Below are 12,068 nucleotides of genomic sequence, written 5' to 3'. Positions count from 1 at the left end.
AAGGCAAGTCAAATCCCTTTGGGAAGCCTGGACTCTCTTTTTGGCTTGTTATCTGAGGGATTTTGGAGGTCTTAAGTAAATGTTCTTTTCCTTTTTTTAAAGTAATGAACATTTTTATTTATAGTTTTGGGTTCCAATTTTTAACTCTCTTTTCCTGCCTTTCCTCCCCCCTACCTGAGGCGGTAAGCAATCAGATATAGATTATACATGTACGATTATGTAAAACATGATCACATTAGTAATTTTGTATAAGAAAACTTGAATAAAAGAAAAAAATGAAATAAAATGAAAAATAGCATGCTTCCATCTGTGTTCCATCAATATCAGTCCTTTTTTTGGAGGTGGATCGTATGTTTCATCAATAGTCCTTTGGGATTGTCTTGGATCATTGTATTACTGAGAATAGTCAAGTCATTCACAGTTCTTTGTCAAACAATATTGCTGTCTCTATGCACAATGTTCTCTTGGTTCTGCTCACTTTACTATGCATCAGGTCATACAAGTCTTTCCAGTTCTTTCTGAAATCATCCTGCTTGTCATTTCTTATAACAGTGATACTATAGTATTTTAAATTAAAAACAAAAAATAAAGGAGGTATTAAATATTGAAACCCCTTTGTGACATTTGGCCCACCCTCTACATAGATACCTCTCTCGCCATCTCTGTTCACATATACATAGACTCTGTACAGGGAGAGATGTGTATATAAACACACATATATATAAAGCTCTTGTGTAGTCTACGGCATTTTATTTATTTTTAAAAATTTATTTATTTATCTATTTTTTTAGTGAAGCAATTGGGGTTAAGTGACTTGCCCAGGGTCACACAGCTAGTAAGTGTTAAGTGTCTGAGGCTGGATTTGAACTCAGGTTCTCCTGACTCCAGGGCCGGTGCTCTATCCACCGCACCATCTAGCTGCCCCCTACAGCATTTTATTAAAGGTTAGCTACTATCTGTCCACTTGGGCAACAAAATAAGGAGTGAGTAGCACCAACACCCATGGCCCCTTGGGAGTCAGCAGTATCCCCTTGTTTTCCTAGTGGTAGTGGGCCTGTAGAATGAGAAGGCTGTGCCGGGCACCTTCTCAGCTTGCTGCTGATGCTCCCTGCTGCTGTGACTTCTGCTGTCTCCTGGTGAGCCCAGGCCTAGAGCTTCCTGGGGGCGAGGCGCTGTCCCAGGTCCTAGGTCCCAGGTCCTGAAGCAGCAAAAGCAGTAGCTACTCTCTGGGAGCTGATAGGTTTTGTCTCTTTGTTTGTCTCCTTGTTCAAAATGAAATTGAAGAAAACATAGTGGCCCCCTACAGAATTTCTTTTGGGCCTACCCTCTCCACCCTGATGAACTGGACAACATACCTGCCTGGCCGATCATTTTTGCCATCTAGTTATCTTTCTCTGAGGTTCATTGAGTGGAAGGTCTTTTGCTTGGCTAAAGGTTAATTATTAACTGAACTTTACAAAAGATTTCTTTTGTTTTTACTTTATAATCATTTCCCACCCCTCCCAAAGAACCTTCCTAATTACCCAGCTTTGTAGCTTGCAATGATTCCTCAAACCTGCCTTCTTATTGTTTCTTCCCCTTCTGAACCATTTTAAGTCGTTTTGAACAGTCCCTAGCACTGTGCCTTACACATAAATGATGAGATGAAATGTGCCAAACCAAAGATTTTAAACCCAGAGACAGAAGGGTCTCCTTACATTTCCCTTCTGTCCTCTCCTTTCTCCCCAACAGCTCCCCACCCCCAGCTCTCATCTTTTTCTATTTTTTCCCTTCTTTTGTTTTCTGGCTTCCTGATCTTACCGACAGGGTGGGGGTGGGTTTACATGAGACCAGAAGTTTCTTTGAATGAGTTTAAAAAATCGTGGGGACATCACAGAAGACCATTATTTGTTAGCAGTAATTCTGGGTCGTTTACTTTCTCTTTGAAATGAATGTCTTTAAAAAAAAAAAAAAGAACAAGAAAACGAAAAACCCAACCTTTTTCATTTGGGGAGCTGGGGGGGTGACAGTTTTTGAGGCCTAAATTTGCATTTGTTTTTCAATTCAAACAAATGGTTGGAGGTGGAGGAATTGGGAGACTGGTCGGCAGGGTTGGTGAAGGCACGTGCCCTGAATATTGTGAACGCTTCTGTTTTTCACGCCTTGTCCTTGACAAGGTAATGCCCCATTTTCTTTACAGCGGCTTTCTTTTTCAGGGCACCTTTGATGATTACTTGGAGCTCTTCTTACAGTTTGGGTACGTGAGTCTCTTCTCATGTGTCTACCCCTTAGCAGCGGCCTTTGCCGTTCTTAACAACTTCTCTGAAATGAATTCAGATGCCTTAAAAATGTGCAAGGTCTTCAAGCGGCCGTTTGCAGAGCCGTCAGCAAGCATCGGTGTCTGGCAGGTAATCCGGCTTTCTTCCGATTTTTTTTTTTTGTGGGGCAATTGGGGTTAAGTGACTTGCCCAGGGTCACACAGCTAGTAAGTGTCAAGTATCTGAGGCTGGATTTGAACTCAGGTCCTCCTGACTCCAGGGCCGGTGCTCTATCCACTGCACCACCTAGCTGCCCCCTTGAATTTTTTTTTGAAGAGCAAAGACATAGGGGCTCTGGGTTCTGGTCCTGGCTTGTTGAGTGGCCTTCATCAAGTGCTGAAATCATTGACTCCTTAGACCCCTTCTAGTTCTACCTTTTGAGTGTTGGGTTCCCACCTGGCATATTTTCAGTGTTGTTATAATTCTGTTCAAGGCTTCTTAGGGGACCTTAATGACTGCAAGACTCTCTCCCAGGCCTGTGCAATGGCAGGTGTAAGGCAGTATTTCCCTAACAGCTGCAGTGCCTATTTGTGGAGCCCCTTGCCCACAGTGGCCTTCCCAGGGTGGCAGTGTGAGTGGTGTCATCTCTATTTGAGATGAGGCAATGGAAGCAAGTGGAGGTGAGGGGGATGAGCCTAGGACCACAGAGCTAATCAATGGATGAAAGTAGGGGAACATCATAGCAGCACCTGTGCTGGACCCAAGAAGGAGTATTGCTGCCTTTGGGCATTTTTTAAAACCTTGCCTGCTATGTTCCACACCAAGATGAACCCAGATCTTTAGAGTCCAAAAGACAGCCAGGACCCAGATATTCCCAGTACACGCTGGCACTCTCTGAAGGCCTGCTGGCCTTTGAGATGTGTGTTGATTAATATTCCAGTAATGACACGTTGTGCCTGGATGAAGTTTTGTGTTCAAAACCTCACCTATCTGGACCAACACAGGTCTGGGTTCTAGACTCATCTTTTCCCACCGACTTACTGTGTAACCTTGGGCAAAGTCACTCTACCTTCTCCTTTCCAATTCCCTATCTGTGTGAGGCCAGATCATCTTCATCTAGATCAAAAAAACAACACATCCCCATAGATTGAATGCAGAAGCAGTGGGAGAATCCAGGTGTCTTCTATTAATGTGGACACTAAAGAGATTTACAAAAATATGTTAAATGCCACACTTCTCACTTTGTTTTTTGTTTCAGAAAATATAGTTATTTTTCATAAAACATGTACTGTATGTTATTATGTGATGAGTTTATCATTGTTATTTTAAAATAAACTAATACATATTGTGGAAATTTATTTTGATTTGGGGACCCTACCTTTAGGCTAAGATTAGAAAGCCTTAGGCCTTCAGGGTCTCTTCCCCTCCCCCTCAGCTTCAGCTGAGTCAAAAAGCCCCATGGGCTGTACAAGACGCCAGGTCAGACAGCTGGGGGGAAAAAAGCCCCCAGCTCCCTCCGACCTGAGCGGAGGTATCTGAGAGATGCTGGGCTCTGGCGTGGCCTGTGCTGGAGTGCATGAGGCTTGAGAGCACACCGCCCCCAGCTGTAGCCCTGGCTGGCAGATTAGCTTGGTCTGTGGGGGCGCAAAAAGCCCCGAGATTTGAGTGGAGATAAGAAAGGTATATATAGACCTGGGAGTTAGACAGCAACGGGGTTTGAACAGGGGAGAGAGGCTGAGAAGAGGTCAAGCAGCGGCTGACGAGATTAGAAAGGGGGACGAGAGGAAAAGCAATGCAGGACTAGGAGCAAAGGCGGTAGAAGACAGACTGAACAGGAGGCAGCTGCGCAGGGTATAGGTTGGAGAAAGTGAAGATTAAGAGGAGTTAGAATAAAGTACCTGAGTGCCCTGAGGCAGGAGGTGGCTAAGGCCCTTATTGTATTCAAGAAGTTCAAAGCGCAGCAGGTGGGAAAGAGAAGCAGTGGAAAGAGACCGCAGGAAAGCAGTCAGGTTGTACATTTTATTTCCCTGTATTCTTAATTTAAATAGTATCTCATAAATAAACTCTGCTTTGATTATTTAGATAAGAGCCTTCTTAATATTTTGCTTATCAATTTGGGAGTGGAGCAGTGTGGTGGAACTTTATAAACAGCCCATATTGAATTTTTTTTTTTTACATATAAGGGTATTTAATTTTTTCTGTTACATGTAAAGATAGTTCTCAACCTTTGTTTATACAAGCTTTACAATTTCAGATTTTTCTCCCTCCCTCCCTTCCCTCCCCCCTCCCCTAGACAGCAGGTAATCTGATATAGGTTATATCTATATATCTATATATCTATATACATATACATAGATATAGATATATATATATATCTATACACACATATATATACACATAATAACTTTAATCCTATTTCTGCATTAGTCCTGTTATAAGAGAAAAAATCAGAGCAATGATGAAAAACCTCAAAATAGGAAAAAAAAAACAGCACCAAAAACAAAAGAAATAGTATGGTCCATTCAGCATCTATACTCCACAGTTCTTTTTTTTTTTTTCTTGGATTTGGAGATCCTTTTCTATCATGAGTTCCCTGGAACTCTTCTGTACCATTGCATTGGTGAGAAGAATAAGCCCATATTGAATTAAACGCAGTCAGATAGCCTAGCCAGTTAGTCAAAAGTCCCCAGATTAGTCCTCCAGGCAGATTAGGCCCCCAAAATTAGGATAGTCATTTAAAATATTCTCACATTTGAATGGCGCCCAACGTGGGGCTTATGGCCCAATTATAATTTTCTAAAACTTATAATTTTTCATACAATCATAATTTATCATAAATCCAATCATTATAATTTTTCCAGATTAGCTAAATAGTTAATAATTATTTTTTACAATATTTAAATAATTTTCATGTTTAATTTCTTAAACAGATATAATCCATGTAAACTATATGGAATCCTCAATAATTTTTATGAGTATAAAGGGATCCTGAGTCTGAAAAATTTGAGAATTGCTGATATAAGAGAAAGTGTTTTTAAAAAATTTAGTTTTTGGAACCAACCAAGATAAAATTTGGCTGTAGCTCCCCTGTATACCCCAAAATCGCCACATCATAGCAAGAAGAAAAGACACTTGTCAATCACATGGCCCTTTTTTTTCCATTTTAGTTGGCTTTTGAGACCATGAGTGTTATATCAGTGGTGACCAACTGTGCGCTGATTGGAATGTCTCCACAATTAAATGCAGTTTTCCCAGATTCAAAAACGGACCTTATTCTGATTGTGGTAGCCGTGGAGGTAAGTGAAAATTCTGTGTTAATGATAGCGATTATTTAAAACAGTGGTGGTGATGGTGATGACAGTGATGGAGGTGACCCCCTGGATTCATTGTCTTGAATCTATGTGTAAAGAAAGTACAGGGAAAGGATTAAGGGACTAAGGAAAGGAGGTCTCTGGTCCTTTCTCAGTAGCTTAAAAAATAATTACCAAGTCGAGAAAAGCAGTGATGGACCTTGTCACTAAAGAGATCAAAGCTAAATGAAGTGGAAATCCACTGTGTGGGGGTGAGGGTGAAAATGTGTCTATTTTTGTGTGTGTTTGAATATTTGTTTAGGTGAATGTGTGAGACTGTCTATGCTAAGGGAAAGTCATTTCTAATTTCAGAAAAAAATATGCCTAATGATCTGATTTGGTCATTTTATTTTCTCTTTAGCAAATAGGTCCTAAATAAATGCTTTTTGATCATTTATTTTTTCTGTTCTCTGTTGATACAGACAGGGAGTTTTTTATTTTTGTCCTTTATAACTCTATAATATTGTATACATGAAATGAAAGCGATATTCTAACTTAACGCAAGTGATGTTTTTAAACTTTGATTTTTCCTTTGAGCTGCCAGCCCTAACCCTTGGTGACATTTCTTGCTCTGGTGTTAATGTTCTGGCATCATTTGGAAAAGGGTTTCTCATCAGATTTGACTTTTTCATCTCCATATTTCCAGCTTTAAATATCAAAGCCCCTATTACCACACAGGCCCATACATTCAGTTTGTCTGCTCTTTTGTGCCTGATAGTCATTATGGGTTTGATGCATGTACATGATTTTGGTCCTGTGATTAAGGAAGGGTAAATTAAAGTGCCCATTCACTTCAAGTGGGACTTAGCTTGACTGGGCCCATAAAGGCCCAACCTCCAGACCTGCACTTTCAGAGCAAAGGGTGCTGATGGGATGGAAGAGTAAGGGATGCCCTTAGTCACAAATGTGCAGTGGACTTTCAAGACCTCCTGTGGCTTCTTGTGACTTTTCCCTTCTAATTTATTTCTCATGGGAACCGGTAGTTGTGGTTGAGCCTCCTTGTGGAAGGGTGGAACAAAGGAACGGTGAAGGGGGGTGAGGAAGGGCAGCTACAGAGAATGACAAGTATACAACTTGCACTCTCTCCCGGATCCCTAGAAAGCGCCCGTTTTAGAGGTGGGGACAATGAGAATCACCACAGAGCTGATGAGTACCTGAGGCAGGCTTCTGAGAGCATCACTTTGCTCCGAGTGTTGTGTGCTGCCCCAAGAAGACTGTTAGGACAATGGTCCCGGCAAAAGGAGTGGGAGGGACCATCCACAGACAGATTGCCAGGGGTCCAGAAGTGAGGAGGACCTGAGTAGGTGGACACGTATTTGTCAATTCAAGGTTTGTAGAGCACTTTCTTTACCTTATTTAGGAGGGCCTGTGAGAATGGCAGGGGCAGCTGAGAGGTCGTTATGGCTCAAAGGGACCAGGACATGTTATAAGCAGCAGAGGATGTCAATAGACAGGAAGAAATGGAAGATGAGAGGGAGGAGTGGTTGACAGGGCAAACTCTCCGAGGCCATAGGATGGGATGGGGTGGAAGGCAAAGACAGAAGTGAACCTAGGCAAGGAGGAGGCTTTGTCAGTGTTGCCGATGTTGGGGGGATTCTGGGGTGGGGACTGGGATAAATGAGGCCATCCACTTCCTTTTAAAGGGGGCCACAGTGTTGTCTGCAAAGAGACAAGGGGTGGGAAGTGGTCTTGGGGATTCCCCAAGGGAGAAAGGCACTGTGAGAAATGGGAGAGAGATTTGGCAAGTGAAGAACCTGAGGCTTTCTGTCCAGCCGCGAGAGCCCAGGTGAGGCCCCAGGTGCTTTCAGCAGCACAGGAAGAGAGGAGAAGCTGAATACTGGGAATTGCCTAAGGTTGAGTCCTAGCAGTGCATGAATGGGGGGAGGAGAAGAGGCCGGGAAATTTGAGGGTGGTATATGGCTGAGCTGTACACTGCATGAGGGGAAGAGGGGGAGGATAGAGCAGGAGCAAGGGACAGTGGTAAAGAACAGGGCCAGGGAGGGGCAGCTGCTTCCCCTTCCTGGTGCCTTGGGTCCTTCGGCAGCCTGGGGAAAACCGAGGGCATGGACCCCTCTCAGAATCATGTTTTTAAATGTGCCCAACCACATGGAAGTACAGTTAACAAAATGTTCTTACCTCAGTAAGTTCTGGGGTGATTAGTGCCTTACCTGGATGTCCTGCAGCACGTCACTGGAGCTCCTCAGCCTCAGTTTCCTCTTCTGTACAGTGAGAGGTAGACAACTATATGGTCTCCAAGGTCCCTTCTGGCTCTAGCTCTGGGATCCTGCCATCCATAGAGGGTCAGCTTGCTGCCTCCTTCTCCAATACCCCTCCTCCCCACCAAAAACCCGAATCCAGCCCACAGCAAACCAACACACTTTGCCCCTTCTGCTTCTCCTGCCGGGTGGGCAGCCTTGGGAAAAGAGCCCACATCCGAGGCAAGAAACTTGGGGTGCAAGTCCTTTCTCTGACTGTGTCACCTCCTGGGGTTGGTTCCTGAGCCTCCCAGGGCTGTCACACCTGGGAAGCCATGGTCTAGGCAAATCACGTTCCTCATTTATTAAATGGAGTGGGTGGATTAGAAGATTTCTGAAGGGCCTTCTCTACTTTAAATGCCCAATGAATAGCACAGACAATAAGGCAATGAATTGGATTAGAATTTGGATTCAGAGGAATGGGGGGTGTTGAGTGTTACACCCTGGATAGGAAAAGTGATGCTGTGGGTAGGGAGCTGGCTAGGGTGCTTTCCCTGGGTGTGCATCCAGCCCCCGGAACTCCGAGCAGTCACTGAAGCCCTGGGAGGCTTAATTTGATAACCCTTAGAGTGGAGCTGGTAACACTATAAGCTCATGCTGAGGCCCAGATGAGAGGAAGTATTGATATCTATCTGTAGTGTGGATGTATGTGTGTATATGTATGTGTATGCGTGTGAGTGTGTGTGTGTCTGTGTGTGAGAGAGATAGAGATCTGCAAACCATGATGCCATCTATAAGTACCCATGATCATAATGATGGTCCGAAATTCTCCTTCACAGTATTCTGCACATTAACAAAACCTGGCACAAGGATCTTCATTTACCCTTTCATTGAGATTATCCCTGATATCCACATCGCTTCACTGTCATCCAGAACAGCAGAAAGCCAAGGTTTCTAATTGTTCTGTGGTAGCGCTGTTTCAAACCCTGTTGCTATGGAAGCGAGTGATGGACAGATCAATAGAAATGGGGCAAGTTCTTTCAAATAATCAGTTTCAGTGCTTAGAAAAGAATTCTTAAAGATAGACTTTTTTTCCCTCAAGATCTCCCATTCCAACGGAGTGGGCTCTCCTGACCCACCTATAGATTGCAGCCCCATGATCACTTAGATAATAAGAGAAAAAAACGTTCCTCTGCCCATCGACCTTTTACAGCATCTGATGTAAAACTGGGCTAATGATGCTGAGGTGACTTGGAAAGAAAAAAGAGACCCTGCCAACTCACCAAGAAAAGTCCCATTTGGGGCAGCAGTCACCCGGCATTTGGTCCATCTTAAAACACATGTACACGCTTGTGCATATGAAAACGTTCCCACGTTCCTGAGGGTCATCCCTGGGACTCGGCTTCTGTGCTTGTCCGGAGCTCCCTGGCCCTGCCACGGCCTCTGCTGCCCTCACTTTCTCCTTCTATGCAGGTGGCTTGTGAGTCTAGGCACCTTGTATCCACTTCAGGCTTCAGCTCATGCCATGGATAGTCAGGGCACCTACTTGTTATGTGATCTTGTAACCTGCCAAGTCATGAGGCTTGCTGAGCTGTGCCATAAAAGGGATTTCCACTCCAGAGAGCTCCCTCTACTGATGAAAGCTCAGGGCAGGACCAAACGAGATATGCTCCAGCTAAAGACATGAGCTGGAAGAATTCAATTCGGTGTATTTTCCCTGAGTACTGACTTCAACTCAACAAACATCTATGGTGCACCTTCTGTATACAGGACACCGTGCTGGGCATCAAGATTACAAAGACAAAATCTAAACAGTTGGCTCCAATGTAGCTTGACTTCTCATAGGGCAGTCAGGACTTCTTAGTTCCTGGGTGTCATGGTCCTGTTGGCATTGTAGAGAAGCCAATCTGTGGCGCTCTCCTTGGAAGAATGTTGTGTTGCCTGCATTCATAATTGAAGGAGATACTAAATTTTGATTAGAGCTGAGATTCTAAAACTTTTTGGTGTCATGGTCTCTTTTGTTGGTCAGTTTGGTGAAACCTCTGGATCCCTCTGCCGAATAATGTTTTTAAATGTAGAAAAAGAAAACCAATTATATTGAAATGCAATAATAAAAATATATTTAAAAAAATAAGTTCTAGGGCCCCCAGTTATCTAGGGGGATCCATCATCCTGAACACAGCTAAGTATAAGGTAATTTGAGGAAGAAGAAAGTACTAACTCCCAGGAGGATCCACAACTCCACCCCAATTTGTGTCAGAAGTGCAGGTGAGTCAAACCCTTTCAAGAAGCTAGGAGCTGTGTGTGTGTGTGTGTGTGTGTGAGCCTTCATACTATACATTTATTATTAATTCTTTAAATAAGATCTTCTGCTTTGATTGGGGCCATTGACCTGAGTTCAAATCCAGCCTCAGACACTTGACACTTGCTAGCTGTGTGACCCTGGGCAAGTCACTCAACCCCCATTGCCCCCACACACACATAAAAAAGTCATTTGATGGGGGCCATTGGTGACCATTAGTAGTATGCTAAAATGTATTTTAATTTCTCAGTCCTATAATCCATGTCAAGGATCTAGGCTGTGTCCGAGTAAGAGAGAAAGCTTTACATAAACTAGCACAATACAGCTTGAGGAAGGAGTACATAGGATCCTCCTTCTTACACATAGCTCTCTCTCTAGGTGAGCTCTTCAAAATAATTTTCACCTCCAGTCCTTCCCTTTTACCTCCAGAATTCTCTTTTCTCCTATGTTTCCCCTTTTCCCTTCTCTCTTGCTTTGAAGGCTTAGGTGACCCCTAACCTCACCAAAACGAATCCCTGCATTTGTGTTCCTGGTTTCATCTCTTCCTTTCTTCTTTGGGACCTTGTGCCTTCAAACACATTTGTTTTTTTCCTCTTCAGTCTCTTTTCCACACTTTCCTCCCCCTTTGCCTACAAACATGAGCAAGTGTCCCTAGTCTTAAAAAGATATCTTCTTGTTAACCTTCCTGCCTGCTCGGCCTGTCCCCTGGCTCTCTCCTCCTCTCCATGGCTGAGATCCCTAAAAGAGTCATCTTTGCCCATTCCCTTCATTCCCTCACTGCCCTTCTGACCTTCAATCCTTGTTGGATGGTACCTCAGATCAGGTATGGATGCCTGTGTTTGGTCTCTGAGCCCTTCCTTCCGCTCCAGACTTCTCCAGCTGGGCCATCCTGCTCCTCTGCCAGGATTCTCGCTGTCCCCCTTCTGGGTCTCTCCCCTGACTGTGACCCACCTGGCAGGCCCAGGTCCCCATGCCCTCCTTGCCTCTCTTCTAACTGCCTCAGACTGAGTCTGTCCGTACTTAGGGCTTTTCTGCCTGTTAGGACAGAAGCTCCTTCAGAGAAAAGGTTCCATCCTTCTTCGTCTTTGAATCCCCTGTGCCCAGCTGCTTGGATCCAGAATCAAGGTACAGGTGGGTAGATTCAGATGGGTTTTGCCTTTGTGCTTTGGGACTCTGTAAAAGGCATTGTGTAAAGTAGGTGCTTCATCCATGTTTGTTAGATCTAACTGGCTTCAAACACTCCCCTTTTAAAAATGCACCTTTAATCATCAACAAAGGGAAGAACTTGAATATCAAGGAACTAGAAGGAAAAAATTAAAAAGGTCAGACAATAGGGCCTGCTTGATGGCTAACAGCATCAGAATTATTTAGCCTTTGGAAGAGTCTTGAAGGAGCCCCATGGTCTGTTTTCCCAGGTGCCCTCAGTGCTAGCTTCTGCAGAGGTCTGCTCGAGTGACAAGGAACCCCTGCTGTCACTACTCCTTCCTCTTCTAACACAGATGGGAAAAGCAAGAATCACCCAAGGCATTTGGGTGCTAAGAATAGTGTCTGAAAAGCTTTAGATTCAGTTAGAGAGGGATGAGCACCCAGCCTGGGAGTGGGGAAGGCAGTGGTGTAGAAAGAAGGGCTTAGACACTGGACACATTGCCATGGGGACCCACCAAGATTCACCAGGACCGGGTGTGGCAGAACAAGGACGTGACTTCCTGCTCATTTCTGTTTAGGAATCTGTTCTCACCCCTTCCTCCAGCAATCTATCTCAGTGTTTAGATTTTGGGTGGGGCTCATCTTTACATATTGTAATAGAAATGAGACAGTGCCAGGCATATTGTTCTTTTAATTTAAAAAATGTATCGATACATTTTGTTTTGACTTAGTGAATGCTTCCCAATCAACGGATGTGCTATATGTTTACCAGCAGAAAGGAGGGATGTTTCCTGATTTCCCTGTGCTGTAACAGTCCACCTTGACACTGTTTGCCATG

At 43.9% G+C, this 12,068-nt stretch overlaps 1 protein-coding gene across 2 annotated transcripts in view; it reads left to right on the top strand.

The window, feature by feature from the left end:
- The window catches only part of ANO10 (anoctamin 10), a 232,962-nt gene that overhangs the window by 36,512 nt on the left and 184,382 nt on the right, over window positions 1-12,068 (top strand). For both annotated transcript variants that reach the window (XM_043967359.1, XM_043967358.1), the window contains exons 10-11: window positions 2,196-2,387; window positions 5,405-5,533. In XM_043967359.1, the coding sequence (XP_043823294.1) occupies window positions 2,196-2,387; window positions 5,405-5,533 (321 nt within the window). The remainder of the gene's footprint in view (window positions 1-2,195; window positions 2,388-5,404; window positions 5,534-12,068) is intronic.

Source organism: Dromiciops gliroides, chromosome 5, assembly GCF_019393635.1.
Source record: "Dromiciops gliroides isolate mDroGli1 chromosome 5, mDroGli1.pri, whole genome shotgun sequence".
NCBI classification, from domain to species: domain Eukaryota; kingdom Metazoa; phylum Chordata; class Mammalia; order Microbiotheria; family Microbiotheriidae; genus Dromiciops; species Dromiciops gliroides.
The sequence above is the reverse complement of the archived record's forward strand: the minus strand, read 5'-3'. Positions and strand labels throughout refer to the sequence as shown.